The sequence below is a fragment of the Sphaerodactylus townsendi genome, linkage group LG05 (genome assembly GCF_021028975.2).
Source record: "Sphaerodactylus townsendi isolate TG3544 linkage group LG05, MPM_Stown_v2.3, whole genome shotgun sequence".
Taxonomy (NCBI): Eukaryota; Metazoa; Chordata; class Lepidosauria; order Squamata; family Sphaerodactylidae; genus Sphaerodactylus; species Sphaerodactylus townsendi.
In genome coordinates this window covers 98,314,217-98,332,285 of record NC_059429.1, presented here as the reverse complement: position 1 = coordinate 98,332,285, position 18,069 = coordinate 98,314,217, and the positions used below count along the sequence as shown (strand labels likewise).

The window sequence follows — 18,069 nt, the reverse complement described above, 5'->3', positions numbered from 1 at the left end:
CGCCAGAAAGAAGTAACTTCCTGTTTATCCGCTTCCGGTGAGGCGGATAGGGCTGCTAGGGCTTTTTTCCTCAATCAAGTTGTCTCTCTGCGCATGCGCTTGAAGGATAACATCCGAGATCTCTTTACAGGAAGTTCCGGGTTGCTTCTAGCACTTCCTGTCTGGAAATTTTTTGTGTGAATTGTTTAAAAATCATACTGTTGTCTCTTTGTTGTAGATACAAACACCAATTATGTATTCTCTTGACATCTTTGTATCCAGGTAATAACCAAATTAGAGACTGGGGAATTTTGAGGCTATTGCATGGAAATTTAGAATATTTTCTAAATTGGAAAAATTTAGATTTTCTGAAAGAATCAATAAAATACATTTATTTAAGTTTCAATATTTTAGTTAAATTTTGATGCATTGTAATAGCATGAATGTCAATTTTCTAGAGATCTTCAAAGTCAACAATTTAAATTCTCAAAAAGGAATAATTGGGCATAAAGTTATATCTCAAACCTAGTGATAACCAGTATATAGAAAAAAGTGTAATGCTGATGTAAGTGAAGCATTATATTTCTCCACATTTAGTTCCAGTTCTGTATAGGTGAATCCAGTGATGGGATTCAAATGATTACAACTGGTTCTGGTGGCTGGATTCAAATAATTTAACAACTGGTTGTTTACAAGCACCATTTTAACAACCGCTTCTGCTGAAGTGGTGCGAACTTGCTGAATCCCACCACTGGGTGAATCTCACAGAATTTTAAAATTCATCTTGACTGTGAGTCAAAATTATTTCAAATCGCTTCCGTGACGATAAATGTTTTTAATTAAAACATTTTTTTCCAATTGCACTGAATGAACAGTACCTCTTCAGTTAACTAAAGCTGGAGCCATGTTAAAGACTAATTGTTTATGTGTATTTGCTTTCTCAAACAGAAATTGGCTTACATTGAGCTATAAAGTTGTTCAAAGTTTTGCAAAGACAAGGAATGAATAATTAATTATGATACATCAAATATAATTTTTACATGTTGTGCAGGTCTACTAAAGTTAATTGGACAGTGGATGATCAGAAACTGGAGCAGATACAACAATTTAAATATCTTGGGCTCCTTTGTAGGTATAATTTAAGTTGAAAATATCATTGGATGGGTGCTGTGTGGTTTCCGGGCTGTATGGCCATGTTCTAGCAGCATTCTCTCCTGACGTTTTGCCTGCGTCATAGATTATTCCTCTGAAGATGCCAGCCACAGACGCAGGCAAAACGTCAGGAGAGAATGCTGCTAGAACACGGCCATACAGCCCGGAAACCACACAGCACCCAAGTGATTCCGGCCGTGAAAGCCTTCGACAATACAATATCATTGGACATTAGAACTAGGGAAGATTACAATAACAGCCAACACTATCCCAAGATATCACTGTAAGGATGGAGAACATAATATCTCCTCAGAGCTGCCTGTATTTAGTGACATACGGTGGGGACATAGGTTGAGGAAGATGGGGACATAGGTTGAGGAAGATAATGAAAAAATTGATCAACCTGTAACCCTCTTTGCGAAAACAATTCTGGGGGCTTGGAGGAGGCAGGGTGGCACCGGAGCTGTGCCATCCCCACCCTCCCAACAGCTCTGGATTGGGCTGTAAAGCAGCTAACAAAACATACAAATTAAAATATTCTCTTAAAACCTATTTACAGCAACATGCATATTAAAATTAGTTAAAACCAAAGCTTAGAATAGGTACAAAAGATAAAAACAGTTAAAACACTGGGGAGGAAGGAGAGATAGTTGAGGAAATGTCAAGCAAGACAAAACAAAAAGTCTTCACCTGCTGGCAAAGTTCCTCACCAGAGACTGTTGAGAAAACTCAGCAATGAAGGAATAAGAGGGAAAGTCCTCCTATGGATTAAAAACTGGTTGAGAAACAGGAAACAAAGAGTGGGTGTAAATGGGAAGTTCTCACAATGGAGAGATGTCGGGAGTGGTGTCCCCCAAGGATCCGTTTTGGGACCAGTGCTCTTTAACCTATTCATAAATGACCTGGAAGTAGGGGTGGGTAGCGTGGTGGCCAAGTTTGCAGATGATACCAAATTATGTAGGGTGGTAGGGAACCACAAAGGATTACTTGAAGAGCTCCAAGCGGACCTTGATAAATTAGGTGAGTGGGCTCAGAAATGGCAAATGCAGTTCAATGTAGCAAAATGTAGAGTGATGCACATAGGGGCAAAAAATCCAAACTTCACATACACAGCTACAGGGGGTCAGTGCTATCAGTCACAGACCAGGAAAGGGATTTAGGCGTCTTAGTTGATAGTTCCATGGGAATGTCAACTCAATGCATGGCAGCTGTGAAAAAGGCAAACTCTATGCTGGGGATCATGAGGAAAGGAATTGATAATAAAACTGCAAAGATTGTCATGCCCTTATATAAAGCAGTGGTGCGACCGCACTTGGAGTACTGTGTCCAGTTCTGGTCGCCGCATCTCAAAAAGGATATTGAGGAGATAGAAAAAGTGCAGAGAAGGGCAACAAGGATGATTGAGGGACTAGAGCACCTTCCCTATGAGGAGAGGCTGCAGCGTTTGGGACTCTTTAGTTTGGAGAGGAGACGTCTGAGGGGGGATATGATTGAAGTCTACAAAATTATGCATGTGGTAGAAAATGTTGACAGAGAGAAATTTTTCTCTCTTTCTCACAATACTAGAACCAGGGGGCATTCATTGAAAATGCTGGGGGGAAGAATTAGGACTAATAAAAGGAAACACTTCTTCACGCAACGTGTGATTGGTGTTTGGAATATGCTGCCACAGGAGGTGGTGATGGCCACTAACTTGGATAACTTTAAAAGGGGCTTGGACAGATTTATGGAGGAGAAGTTGATTTATGGCTACCAATCTTGATCCTCTTTGATCTGAGATTGCAAATGCCTTAACAGACCAGGTGATCGGGAGCAACAGCCACAGAAGGCCATTGCGTTCACATCCTACATGTGAGCTCCCAAAGGCACCTGGTGGGCCACTGCGAGTAGCAGAGAGCTGGACTAGATGGACTATGGTCTGATCCAGCTGGCTTGTTCTTATGTTCTTATGTTCTTAAGCAACAGAAGGGGCAGGCACATTGCAGTAATATATCTAGATGTAACCAGGGCATGTACCACTGTGGCCAGATCTTTTGTGCCCAGGACAAGCCATACAGACTGACCAGTTGAAACTGGTAAAAGGCACGCTTAGCTACAGCTGCCATCTGCTTATCCAGCAGAAGGTCTAGGTCCAGGGCACCCCAGACTATGGGCTTGTTCTTTCAAGGGGAGTGCAATCCATCTAGAATGGGTGAAAGCTTAAACCATGGGTCAGACCCTCCACTCACCACTAGCATTTCTATCTTGTTGGGATTAAACTTCAGTTTATTAGCCTGCATTCAGCTGCAAGTGAGCACAAAGCAAAGAAGCTGAGCAAGAGCCTGTGACCTGGGCTCCAATATGGGATTTTGCAAAAGGATTGCTGGTTTAGCGATTTTCTAAAATCCCACGTTGAGGGAAATAAAACAAGGCAGACTCATTTGGGGGACAGGACCTGTGCGAAGTCCTCCCCCCCCCCAAACACACACACAATGGTTTTGTATTGTGTCCTGCACCCATTATATTTGCCCTTTTCAGAATACACCTCTAAGACTAATAAACTTCATTCTGAATGCTTATGTGGTGCAGAGGACAGAGAGTGTGTATCTAAAGGGAAGTTCAGATTTTGGAAGAAACCTATTTGTAGCTTTATAAAGTGAAAACCTATTGATATTAAAAATTTAATTACAACAATAATTGTAATTACAATAATTGTTACAACCAAGTTGAGTTTTGAAAGGAAGTGATGAGCAGAGGTGGTTTGGTGTACCATTGCCTTCCTCTGCATAGCAACCATATGTAGCCCCCTTAATGATTTTCCAACAAATATTAACTGTAGGCAACTTAGCTTCCAACTTCTAATGAGCTTGGGCTACTGCGGCTGAACAGTTACGACTTGTTTGTGTAATCCTAACTCACTGGATATCCCTAAATGATTAAAATTCAACCTTCGTTATCAAAAGAATTGCACGTGAATCCTAAGGCTCACGCTGACAACATACTTATCAGTCAGAACAGAGAACTGTCACACCAGGATTCACCAGAAAATCGCAATTGATTGAACACCTCTGTTTGCAGGTGTTATAGTAACCAGAACCTCTCCTACGCGTTGCAACACAAAAGGAACAAGACTTCAATTTTAAACCGGAACTATGACGACTAACTAGGGCTTGCGCCTCCTTGCCTCCATCCAGCCAATTGGAGTATCTAACTGGGGATCATAATGGCCAATCAGCGCTGCATTTCATCTTGACGAACATCGTATTTGGCCATTCGGAGTGCAGTGGGTTGGGTGCTGGGCTGTTTCGACTGTGTGGCGCGTTTCCTGAAGCTTCCTGAGCCCTGCGCGTTGCCCGGGCGGGAGTTTTTGGGGCCGGGAGGCGGCTCTACCAGCTCCCGCCTCCGCCTTGAAAGAGGAGGACGCCGTTTCCCTTCCCGTGAGGCGGAGAGTTCCGGGCACCGTGGGTCAGGGGCGCTCCCTCTGCCCCAGCATCCTTTTTTTGCAGGGTGGGAAACGGTATTTGCCTCCCCTATGTGAGCGCAGGCTGAGGGTCAGATCTGGTCTGGAGCCCTTCGCTTCGAGTGGGGTAACCGGAGTGTAAAAATAATACCCCCCCCCCGGTATGATTTTTTTTTACGTCCCGGCTAAGGGCTTGACTCTTTCAAACGCTGTCTGAACCTTCCGAAGCCTTCAATATTGCATGCCTCCACCGCCCTGGTCACCTCACAGAGCGCTACAGAAAAGGCGTGGTCTGTCTGCGCAAACCGAACTCCTCTGAAGAACTGATCCTGCCTTAAAAATACTACATTGCTTCGTCCATCTAGCATTTGGGGACCTCCAAATTAGTGTGTAGAGCACAAGCCCCTTTCAGGTGGCTTATGGTGGTCTTATGTAAATTGCAAATGAAGTATTCTTTAGCAAAGGAACTATCACTGTAACTGCATCAGCAAGTCATGACTAGATGGGAGTGTTCGTAGGGTATGATGAGCTGTTGCTCAAAACTTTTGTCTTAGTCTGAAACATTGTTTAATGCAAAGTAAAAGCATTTGACAGCTGTTTAAAAATGCTTCTAGTTTGGTGCTATCTGTATCATTCACAGCTGAGGAGTGATTTATTGGAGCTGAACTGGCAGTCTGAATGATTCAGTGTTTTCATTGTTGTTATAGGAGAATGCAAAGAACATCGCGATTAAAGCGGGAGCTGCATCTACTGACTACGGAGCCACCCCCAGGCATCACCTGCTGGCAGAATGAAAGTCACATAGATTATCTTCAAGCTCGTACGTGTCTGTCTTGATTTGACACCCCCCGCCCCGACTTTAAGTAGCTGTTGCATCAATTTTAAATATGTAGGAAAATTTATTAACTATTTTTAAGTGGCTTGGCATTGCCAAGGAATGAATAGCTTAGTAATGTTTGTTTACTTTTTCTGTTTTGTCTTCCCCACCAAACAATGGTGAGTTGACTTAAATGAAGGTGATTTATTTGTTACATTTTTATTTATGTCATTTTATTTACTTTCCATTAATTGGAGATTCGTATTGGGTTACAACATTCTCCCGTTATCCATTTTATCATTTAAAAAACCATGCAAAGTAGATTAGGCTGAGGGTTGATAATAGACCCAAAGTCACATAGTGAGCACCCATAGCAGAGCAGGGATTTGAGCCTCAGTCTCCAAGACTTTTACCATATATGGAATGAGAACTGCCAGATGAATTCTGTAAAAGAAAAAGCACTAGAGATCCTGCTGAAAATGTATGTCAGTTGTTGGAACACACAAGAAGAAGAAGAAGAGGAGTTTGGATTTATATCCCCCCTTTCTCTCCTGCAGGAGACTCAAAGGGGCTTACAATCTCCTTGCCCTTCCCCCCTCACAACAAACACCCTGTGAGGTAGGTGGGACTGAGAGAGCTCCGAGAAGCTGTGACTATCCCAAGGTCACCCAGCTGGCATGTGTGGGAGTGTACAGGCTAATCTGAATTCCCCAGATAAGCCTCCACAGCTCAGGCGGCAGAGCTGGGAATCAAACCCGGTTCCTCCAGATTAGATACATGAGCTCTTAACCTCCTATGCCACTGCTGCAAGAGATGTTCAGAAGAAAATCAGCTTGTGTTTCACAGATTACAGCAAAGCTTTTGACTGAGTGGATCATGAAGATCAGTGGTTTGATTTAAAATAAATGGGTGTGTCACAGCATCTGATTGGTTTTTTGTGTAACCTGTACTCTAGACACGAGACTACTGCTGGGACAGAATATGGAGAAACAGAATGATTTCTAATTGGCCAATGTGTCAGACAAAGATGTATTTTGACTCCTTATCCCTTTAGTCCTTATGCAGAACATACCATAAGGAAAGCTGAGCATAGAACTGGAACTGTAGCCTGGTTTCAGAAGAACTAACAGTGAAGAACAAACAGCGTTCGCCTAATAATTAGGTTCTTTGGGATTGATAATGTCAGTTAACAGTTGAGTCAATTAGTACTTTTTCAAAACTAAAAATAGTGATGATATGTGAAAAGTGTCCAGAGTTCTTGTATAGTAACACTGTTTAAGTGATAACAGACTGGAAGCCTCATTAAATTTGGATTGGGGATATGTAAAATTTTTCTGCCCAAGTAAGTCAAGTTTTGTATGGTGAAAATCTGGGGTTTGTGACCTTAATAAATTATACAAATTAAATCTATTTGCATACATTAGGTAATTTTGCTCCACTGATTTTGGGTACAGGAGAATGGAGGTATCTGGAAGGTACCTCTTGCACTTCACCCTCCACTGTGGAAAACCTTGTCTAGCTAATGCATTGGCTTCAGAGAGAAAACAAGGCATCTCCAGCATACTTTCAAACCAGTGTTTGTAAGGATTGGATCGTATTTTGATTTTAAATAAAGAGAGCTAAATTTCTCAGGGTCAGATTTTTGTAGCCAGTACCACAGCATTATTTTTTGTTCTTGCTTAGAATGGTGGAACACAGAATTCCAATCAATTAAAAGCAAAATATTGGATTTTTGCTTTTATTTCTTGCTCATTTAATTTTATTAACTTTTAGAGGTTAGATACTCGGAAGCCAGTGAAGTAACATACAGCAGCCTGACTTTAGTCTTCAGATCTTTTGGATCTAAGAAGTTGCTTTGTGTTTTAGCATGAGATGCCATCTTAGTCTGTTAGTACTAGATGGAACTAACTGGACTATTTGTTTCATCTATTAGTTGATAATTTGTTATGCTATACCAGGGGTCTGCAACCTGCGGCTCTCCAGATGTTCATGGACTGGCAGGGGCTGATGGGAATTGTAGTCCATGAACATCTGGAGAGCCGCAGGTTGCAGACCCCTGTGCTATACCTAAAGCTGAATCTGAAAATTCTGCTGAAAAACTGGGATTATTTTCAATGCCGCAGGAGAGTCTATCAAGATATTTAAAAATGTAACCGGAAACTGTTCCTTTTCTTACCCAGATGTTCTGTTAAGCATCACATTAAATACTTATTTTATAATTTTTGTTCAGTCAGAAATTTATTTTACGTTTGTTTCCAAGTAGGGACTTTCACGGCAGCAATCTCTACTTCTTGATCCAAAGTCTTCAAGGCAAAATACTAACTCTGAACAGTAACAGTCAGACCCTTTCAAACTCTGTTTGACATTTAAAATTCATTATAATGAAGCTGTCATTGCTGTGACTTTCAATTAATTCAGTGCCTTCAGCAATCACCTAAAGGGGGCAGTGTTAACATTTTAAAAAATCTGTCTTTTTCAGAAATCTTGGGTTCTGCAGATACACCATATGAAAAAGGCGTTTTTGACTTGGAAGTAGTTGTGCCTGTGAGGTAAGCAGATAATTTTTATTGTTAACGAGGTATGCTGAGGAAAGATGATCTTGGAATAGAATGAACTGATTGATATTGATGACACATTAGTCTGCAAATCTCTAGGATCACTAAGTAAGAGCTGTCATATCTCTTTTCAATAATTATGTCCTACTATGCATGTGGTTCTCATTTGTGTGTACTGAGGTTCAAGATATTCATGCTGTTCCTTTCAGATAAAAATAGTGACTGCAAATCTGGGAATTGTGTGTAAGCACATTCTCTCCATAAGCCTGATAAAACATAATGAACAGAAAAGGTCTAGTGTCTAATGTGGAGAATTTGAGGCCAGGCTAAAAGTTTGACATTTCTTCTAGAAACTAGATTTTAGACTGGTTTAAAAATGGAGAGGTAGATTCAGTAGGCACTAAGTTGTGAAACACCATGTTTGATTCTTTTTAAAAACTGGATGATTTCTTATATATTTAAAATTGTTTCTTAAATAGGTATCCATTTGAACCCCCAAAGATGCGCTTTCTGACTCCCATTTACCATCCCAACATTGACTCGTCTGGAAGAATTTGCCTAGATGTTCTCAGATTGCCACCCAAAGTAAAGAAATGCTGCTTTTAGAGAAAAAATTGACAGCAACTCTAGTTGCCAAACCAAGTGTTTCTGCGCACGAATGGAAATCCTAGCACGTATATTGTGCAAAGAGATCTTTTGCTATATTTATTGGTGGGAGTCAATAAATGTAATGTTACTCCACTGACTTGAATGGGAATTACTATGCTGGTTTGACTGGACCAGGCTGTTTTATGTTGCCTTGCCTTTAACACTTGCAAAAACTTTACGGTATGTCTTTATGGTTGCAGACATTGCTTGATATTTTGATTGCTGCTTCCTTATCTATTGCAATGATGCCTGGAAAACCTGATTGGAGAAGTCTTGTTTGTGTCTGCTTTTTAAACTATATTCTTGTTTCTGCTCCCTTCCTCCCAGTAATACTGTGTTTGTTTCTGTGAAGGGTGCATGGAGGCCATCACTGAATATTGCAACTTTGCTGACCTCCATACAAATGCTTATGAATGAGCCCAATCCTGATGACCCTCTCATGGCTGACATAGTAAGTTTCTTCCTTTTAATTTGATGGAATGTGTGTTTGATTTTGAGCATTAGGCCCCTTCTGCACACGCAAAATAATGCGTTTTCAAACCACTTTCACAACTGTTTGCAAGTGGATTTTGCTATTCCGCACAGCTTCAAAGAGCACTGAAAGCAGTTTGAAAGTGCATTATTCTGCTTGTGCAGAATGAGCCTTAGATTGCCATATCTTTATTTGCTGTGCAAGGAGATATGAAGGTCTGTAGGATCTATCTAAAGAACTCATGTGACTTTTAAGCTTTCAAACACTGTGTTTGGGAGATTGGGTGAATAGGACAAAAGCAGGAAATAAGGTAACGTGTTATCTAATTCTACTGAACACTCTAGTTTGTCTGCTTTTTTTGCAGTATGTAACTTTTAGGAACAAAATTGATAAATACTAATTCTAGCAGTGCATCTAAGCAAAATTTGTGTTAATTCTGAAGTAATGAATAATGTGCAAATACAGAGATCCAGCAGAATTAGTAGCAGAAAGAAAAAGGTGGTTTGTTGTGCTTCCCTCCCCCCGCTGTCCTTTCTGACCTTAGCAAGTTGATTTGCAGGACTGCAAGATGCCACATGAGTTAGAAGGGTACAGTGAGACAGAAAAATGGGGGTAAAGTTGGTCCCTTCCACTGTCTCCTGCGAGCATGGCTATGCAGCCTTTTATATTTTCTTTTGTAAATTCTCTTGGTCCCAGGCGATATCCATCTGGGTCTTGCAATCCTGGGAATTAGTTTTCCTGAAAGGATTGCTGGGGAAGAAGAATGCAGCAAAGATATACATCCATTAGCACCTTCTGATGAGGACTGCTGGATCCAGCCCAGAATTCTGAAACTGCCTGATATTTGCATGCTCTATATAAAACTCTAGGGCTTCTTTGAAAGATTAGTCTTCTGTTCTTAAGTAGAGTTAAACAATTGTCTGTGCTGTCTAGTAAATCTGCCATCAAACATAAGTATGGTTTATGATTGAGAAGCCATAATTACCCTTTGTCTCTTTGGTTTTTTAATTATGTCTAGTCCTCTGAGTATAAATACAACAAGCAAGCATTCCTGAGAAATGCCAGACAGTGGACTGAGAAATATGCAAGCCAGACAACTATAGTAAGAAATATACATCATTTGTCATAAAGGGTGTGTGTGCGCACGCACAGGTTAATCTTCTTCACATGTGCAGTCTTGCTGTGCCCAATGAAAAATTTCAGATCTGCGTCACTTAATTGTCTTCCTATACTTAAGTTTGTGGGACTGAAGTATTGTAAATGTGCCATAGTACACAAGTGTCTGGATTTAGCTCCTCCTTTCCAGTATACGTTATTTTTGGCTGGATAAGTTTTGTCTTGGTTTTCTCGCCATGTTGCTATAGTGAAAAAGTCACAGAAAAATGCAGGAATTTTCAGGTGAGGGTTCGTTGTAGTTTATGTCTGCCTGATCTCGTAAAACATGCCCTGAGTAAGTGTTCTGGGACTTTACCTTGTTCCAATAATATTTGTAATTCTGGCTTGCAACTTGGTCCTAAAACCTGTGACAACATGCACATGCTTAGTGTTGATGTAGAGGGGAAAATGGATCAGTGGAGATGAAAGGGTTTTTGTGGAAATGAAAAGGTTTCCTAGCTCCCAAAAATACATTTGAAGGATTCAGAGAAACCTGTTGATTCTAGGGAGATCTGAAACATCTGTTCACTGTTGCCAGACTTGGAGATCAACAAGTTGTCTCTGGAAACCCAACCTCTCAGTTCTCACTTGATTAGTGGTCTCTCCTGGTTTATGTATGGCCAGTACAGTGATTGTAATATGTGCTGGGAGAACAGCATGCTTAAATTGTCATTGCTTTCCCACATTTTCCACAGTGAAATTAGATGCAAAAAATTCATTCTGTTTCTCTGCTGTCTCCCCATCTTCCTTAAGCAAACCTTTTATTCCCTTGTCATCCAAAGTCCCAACAATCTCCCTCACAGTTTCTTGCCCCTTATTGTTTCTCCAACAACACAGCCCTGTTCCCAGAGGCAGCCAGGGATGGCATTGCTGCCTCCCCGCCCTGCCGCCATTAAAGGGCTTTCTGGTGCAAACGATGTAAAGATATGCCAAATAGATGCTGGAAATGTAAAAAACACGAGGGACCTTTTTCCTAGGTGATGGTTGTGTACAGATGTCAGATCCTTTTGGGATAAAATATTTTGAAAATAACAATTATTTAGAAAGCTAACGTTTTTTTTTATTGGGAGCTCATATTCCAAATCAATACAGACTTCTTTTCAAGTACCTGTCTACAGCAGCAACAATGTTGTATGTGAAGAAATAGAGAGAGAATAAAATGCCAACAAAGGAAGACTGAATATTGAAAGTCACAGAATATTCAGAAATGCTGAAATTGGCAACTTTAATAAGATACTTCAATACAGAGAAGTTTGTAGAAAACTGGAAACCTTTTATGGACTATCTATTGAAAACATATGGTAGTGCAGAAATAATTGGAGGCTTTGAGATCTAAAAGAAAACATCAGAATGAATTAGAATATTAGTAATGAAGCAGAGTGTATTTGATAAATTGTTTTTTTTTTAATGTATGCACAAACCTAGAATGGATTAGAATTCAACAATGAGATAGCTGGAAGTCGCTGTATGATGTATGGTGTTTAGTTAGTTATAATTAGTTGTGTTTAGATATTGTCAAATTTGTGTTTTATTCATTCCTGTGGTTTTTGTATTCTTTCTATCTATTTTTTTATTAGTGTAACTTTAGATGTGGGGGTGTATAGTGGTATATGTATTTTTGTGTTGTCTTACAGCAACCGAGGCAGCATGTCGTTTCGTGGACTGAGAGAAGCGCGGGCAACTCTGCCGTAGTGCTTCCCTTCCAGCCTTTTTATTGACAGTTACAGGTGGAAAATCAAACACGGCATAGGTGGGGGGAAGCACAACACAATGGATGGGGCAAAGAGCACAGGGGGATTTGAGCAGGAGAATTGGCATTTGCACGTGCACACATTGGGGCCAGAGAGTCTGCAATGTCAGCAGGTTTCTTCAAAACCACCTTTGGAAGGAGAGGTCAGTTGCAGGTGAGAGGCCTTTTTCCAAGCAGTCTATTGCTGTACTCGGGCACCCCCCTGGGTGTTGGGGGGTCCTTTTCCAAGCAAGGTGCTGCCGTACTCGAGAGCCTCCCGGGCGCTGTGAGACCCGTTTCCAAGCAGAATGGCTGCCGTACTCGGGAGCCTCCCAGGCGCTGTGCCCCCCAACATTTTTGTTTTTCCCTTGTGTTGGAAAAAGACAAGTGTATTAATTTAAAAAGGAAGAAAAAATAAATGGCTTTTTTGCCAGCGCAGGGAGTGGAAAACATCTGAAAAGCCTCCCCGCTACTGGAAAACCCTCCGTAGAGGTCAACGGACATATAGGACAGTTCAGCGCAATTGGCCACAAGACCAGGTTGGAAGCCACCTGATGTTGACTCCATCCCAGGAACCCCAGCCCCGCCCCTCACTTTGGCATTCAAATGGATGCCAGCATTGCTGCACCATGGTTAGGACCTCTGACTTTCACCACAGTGGAGCTCAGGGGCACACTGGTGCCTCTGCCTCCTGTGCCAGTGAGGATGCCCATTGTACTGGTCGACGGGGCAAACACACTGGTGCAGCCCTCCGCCAGTTCCTATGCCCAATTGCCCCCCCCCCCCTCCGGGTTTGGATTGCACTGTTAATGTTTTTGACCATCCGCTTCTCAGATTCTCATTTTGCCTGTCTTATTTGTTTTGCCAGAATTTGTGATCTTTTCTGTTTGCCCTGATTGGGGAAACTTTCCACTTTTTCAAAGAAGCTTTTTTTGTCTTTTGTGATTTCCTTCATTTGAGTCTTTATTCACAATGGCATCTTTCTAGGCTTGGTACTCTTCATGATTTGAAGTATGTGTTCCATCTCCCCTCGATCAGTGCAGTTTTAAATGGTTTCCAGGTATCTTGGAAGGATTTGATCGACTTAATCTTTGCTTTTAACTATTTTTGGACTAGTCACCTTATTTTGAAAACATAAGTGATTTTTGTGGACTTTGTGGGCACCTTCTTGTTGATGAGAATGCTGAATTTCATATAATTGTGGTCACTGTTCCCACTCAGTGCTACATTTGTATCTTGTACTAGGTCTTAACCACTTAGAACCAGGTCCAGAGTTGTTGTACTCCTAGTCAGTTCTGCAGTCAAGTACTCCAAAGCACAGTCATCTGTGCTGTCTATAAAGCTTGTTTCTATGGTATAACAAGCACATATTTGCCCAATCAACATGAGAGGAGCTGGAGTCACCCAATATTTTGCCCTTTGATCACCTCCCTTATTTCACAGTACATCTCCTGGTTTTACTGGGGGGCAAGAATACATACCCAGTAACTCTACACATAGAGAGTCTGAGAGGGAATTTCTCCTCTAATGTTTCTAGCTTATTAGACTCTATTCTGTTTTTGATATACAGTGCAGCACCATCTTCAACCTATCTCTCTGTCTCCTGTTTATAGAGTTTATATCCCATCCTGCTGATTTTTCTGATTCTATTAGGTTTCTGAAAAGCCGTCAATATCTAAAATGCCATTTACAACCAACACTTAATCTTGGCTTGGAGATTTCTAGGATTGGCTTGCCTGACCCTCATTTCCCTCTCTTAAGTGTCCCTTGGCCCTCAGGTTTCCTCACATGGCTCTCCTTTACTGCCCTATTTTTATTCTCAAATTCTAGCTGTCTCCTACCAATATTTTCCCAAGCATTTGGGACATTTGAGGTGAGACATTCTGAACTCTTGTCAGCTTTCCCCTAGAAGGTAGTTGGAAAGATGCTCAGCTATCTTTTTGATATTAAGTTGCTGCCTTTTGACTCAAGTGAAACCTGCATCTTTTTTTTTACAGGTTTGACTTGATCCAGAAAAGTTCTCCAGTGCTCAACAAATCTAAACCCTTCCTTCTGACCCTGCTTTCTCATCCATATATTGAGTCGACTAGTCTGTCCCTGTGTGGAACAGGTAGCAATTCTGAAAATGCTGCCTTGGAGTTTCCAGCATTTAGGATTTAGCCTTCTGTCTGGAAAAGAGGAGTGCAGGGCCAAGGCAAAGCTTTATAAAGGAGAGATTCTAAATTCAGGAGCTAAGGTCAAGAAAGCTATGGACACATGCCCCGTTTGTCTCACCTCTGTTAATGTAGATATGGTAATTAGGACCATATCTGATCAGAGATTTTTTAATAGCGAATTAAGATACAGTTTGGTTTCTTCCAATAAAGTACTAAGTGGTCTTCCGTGCCATAACACTTATGTCATCTTCTTGTAATTAAACTATCATTCATCAGTTTGGGATGAAAATAAAATCTGTGGTTACTCAGTTAAAACACAAGGGGGCATCTAGGCCTTGAATAATGTAATTCCTTCAAGAAGCTGTGTTTGAAAGTATATATGAGCACAAAATGAAGAGACAGATGAACTGCATAAATTCAGTCTGTCTGTGGTCTTTTCTGCACAACACAAATAAAATGTCTTGAGGACACTAAAAAAAATGTTTTGGGGAGGAAGTTTGCATCGATTTTTTCCCCAAGACATCCTTAGGACGTTTTATTTCTGCTCAATCCAGGGGTTCTTGAAAATGCTAAATTAGTTATCTTTTTTCCCTGAGACAGATTGAAGATGTTTCCTGCTTGTTATACGAAGATCGGAAACATTTTGGGGTCCATAACTTTGGCCCCCCTGAACCTAACTTCACCAAACTCGGGTGGTATCATCAGGACAGTCTCCGGATGACACCCTGAAAGTTTGGTGTCACTAGTTTTAAAAATGCATCCCTGATAAGCATCCCAAGAAATTGCCTGGTCTGCAGTGCCTTGGCTCCATTGTAGCCAATGGGGAATTTCTGAATGTGTAAGCAGGCTGCACATTTTTGAAGATAGAGGCACCAGACTTTCAAGGTGGCTCCAGGAGGGCCTCCTGGTAATAGCATGCAGGTTTGGTAAACTTAGCTTCTGGGGGTTCAATTTTATGGGCCCCAAAAGGCTTATTTTGTTTCCCCACTCCTGCATGTGAAGCCTGCTGTCTGAGTTCCCTCAGAACTCTCTCAACACGTCCCTCACCCCCAGAAGCAAAGTTCACCAAGCCTGAATGCTATTACCAGGAGGCCTCCTGAAGCCACCTTGAATGTCTGGCACCTCTATCTTCAAAAATGTGCAGCTAGTTATGGACCATCAAATGGGTAGCCCCCATCTCCTGTTAGCTCTCATTGGAAACAATGGGGAATGGGGGCACCCCCTTTGAGGGTCCATAACTTTTGCCTCCCTGAACCAAACTTCACCAAATTCAGTTGGTATCATCAGGACAGTCTCCGGGATGATACTCTGAATTTTGGTGCTACTAGCTTTAAAATGTGCCTCCTGCTGGCCGAAATGTGAAAAACACACCAAAAAAGCCCGAATACCTTGCATTCGGATTCGTTCATATTCGGGCAGGACATATTCAGCCGATTTTGGCCCGAATTTGCCCAGATTTGGGCCGAATCCAGTATTTGTTGCACCCAAATCTCCAAGCCTAGACATGATATGAGAATCTATCTCATATCATAGCTTCAAAGACATGTCATTGAAAAAAAAGGAGGAAAGTCACATGTATGTCATTGGCAGGGAAAGCTTATTCCTGTACTTTAGAAGATGAAATAGTGACTGGCTGTGATTCAAGCAAAGGAAACAGCTCTGGGAAAACTTTCAGCTAATTGTAGGTGACACGGAGAATCTCTGAAGCAGCAGAAAACATTGGAAAGAGACCTGTTTTCGCAGGCAGCACTTGATTTTTCTGCACCATGTGAACAAAAAAAGCAAAAACAGTTCTTTTAAAACATCTGCCTGACTTTTTATTTGAAGGACTTTAATGGAGACTAAAGGATCATTTTATCAGATATGAACATGCCCGATAGTTAAATTCTTTGCCAGGTTCCTTTAGAGCTGAAGTGGATGGCCAGAGGGCTTTGTTCACTGTGATGATCTGATCATGGAAATATTGTACTGACCTCTTCACCTGATAAGTTTAAGTGCCAGGTGAAAACATGCTTGTTTTTCTAGGCTTTGGTTGATGATTGTTTTATTGCTTTAGACAGCTTGTGGTATTCCACTGATTGTTCTTAGGGGTTATGTATTTATTGGTTTTATTGTATTTTAATATCCTCTATGCTGTCTAGAGAACTTGCTTTGTTAGAATTGTAACACACAAATATTTTACAGGAAGTACTGCAGGAGTTTCCAAAATAGTCTGCCTGGTTCCAGAACAGACAAAAATAGCCCATTGTAAGATATAATAATGGAGGAAAATGAAGTTTTACTTTCCTGTAGTACCATGAACCTGGCTGGTAAGCCACGCAGTGTGGTAAACGGTAGTTGTGCTGGACAGTTTGACCAGTTGTAACTACTGGTAACTGAAGGAGTTGAGAGTTGTTGGATTTTGGTGGGAGAAGGGACAGGGGGAACTGTTGGTTAGGCAAGGAGTTTATTAAATACTTCAGGTATTTTGAAAATAGTTAAGATTTGAGTTCTGATCTTTTCAAAAAGAGTTAAAAGCCTTTCTGTCCCATGTTACTGTAAGCTGAAGAAAAGGAAAACACATATACCATTGAGGTAAACCTATTTCTTAGTTTTTTCATTACGCCTACTGTGTGGTTCCTTCATGCTTAAAATCCCTTTATAGTAGACCAAGTGCATGCTGGGTACCACCCTGAGACCAGGAGCTGCTATGCTCATTGAGGACTAGAAGTCTAAGCAGTCCCAAAAGCACCAATTATAAAAATAAAACTATAAGGAGGGGAGAATTGTGTAGGGTGTCCCTAGTTTCCAGGTCTGCAGACAGATGCTGCAGAGTAGTGTCAAGCAGGCTGAGAAAACGGATAGCAAGAACAGGATGTCAGGTGGGTTGACTGGCCTCAGTTCATGAAGTCCTTGACTAGAGAACTTGAGTATCTCCTGATGCGATTTAAGAAAGCTTTGGTTCTTTGAGCTGTGTGAACACAGAAACCAAGATTTTTTTTTTCTCACTTGCTTTTCTCTGATACTATTCCAGACTTCGAAAACCTTAGATGAAGAGAACCAAAGTGAGGCCAACCTGCTCAAAGATTCTAACACTTCCCAGAAAAGGAAAGGAGGCGATATTAGTGGATGCTCCAAAAAACCTCGCTCAGAAACATAGAGGCCTTGCTGCTGTGCAGTATCCCTGTCTGTGTCTATGTTTACTTTTAATTTTACTTTCCATCTCTTAAAAAGGCTTGACATGCTTAATGTGCTGTTTACAAATTATGTAATACTTCTCCAGTGGCTTCAGTGATATCGTTATATCCAGTACTGCTTATGTGTTTTTAAAGCCATTCTGCAGTTTTTCTTGTAGAATTCTTAAATGATCCTTTGTCTCTTCTTGAATTTTGTGCATGTTCTACATGAAAACACATGACAATAAACAACAGATATTTAATCTTGCTATGACTAATGGTCATTTATAGATCGGGGCCAGTTACTTTTGAGAGAGTGGTATATGTGTATATATGTGATTTCAGTCTCATTACTGAGGTAAGGATTAGGATAAATAATACCAGCCTTTCCTTTCTCCAACTCTGGAAACTGTGACACACTTTCAGTATAGTGAATGTGAAACTGAAGAACATAGAAGGGTGTATTTTCATGAATAAGGTTACAGGTAGCATGACTAGGCTGAGATATTGGAAAGTTGCAGAAAATTCTGATGGAGGTACATCATTGGTAGCAAATGTGGAGCTGGAAATGCCAACTGCTACTTCTCTGCTCCATTGGCCCACTGATCTGAAGCAAAGTAATAAGGCACAGGGGAAAATAATTTTTCCTTTGGCTGGTAATTTTTACTCCTGTGCCCCAAACTGTGGGAAACTGGCCAAAGCTATTGGTATGGATTTTCCACTCAAGTGGCATCCTGTCCAACAGACTCATCATGTGATTGTGATATTCATGCATCATCTCCAGGGTATGGGACTTTACCACAGGGAAGATG

At 41.1% G+C, this 18,069-nt stretch overlaps 1 protein-coding gene across 5 annotated transcripts; it reads left to right on the top strand.

Annotated features, from left to right (window-relative positions):
- The first annotated feature begins 62 nt into the window (after positions 1 to 62).
- UBE2T (ubiquitin conjugating enzyme E2 T) lies at positions 63 to 17,524 on the top strand. Of its 5 annotated transcripts, none has more exons than XM_048498403.1 (7): positions 63 to 261; positions 5,278 to 5,390; positions 7,867 to 7,936; positions 8,422 to 8,527; positions 8,943 to 9,041; positions 10,081 to 10,164; positions 17,116 to 17,524. In XM_048498403.1, the coding sequence occupies exons 1-7, from the start codon at positions 233 to 235 to the stop codon at positions 17,239 to 17,241; spliced, it is 627 nt and encodes a 208-aa protein (XP_048354360.1). In that variant the 5' UTR covers positions 63 to 232; the 3' UTR covers positions 17,242 to 17,524. The 5 variants fall into 5 exon arrangements, with proteins under 5 accessions (XP_048354360.1, XP_048354364.1, XP_048354363.1 ...); XM_048498406.1 differs by lacking the exon at positions 63 to 261 and adding an exon at positions 4,401 to 4,697; XM_048498405.1 differs by lacking the exon at positions 63 to 261 and adding an exon at positions 4,401 to 4,731.
- The last annotated feature ends 545 nt before the right edge of the window (positions 17,525 to 18,069 follow it).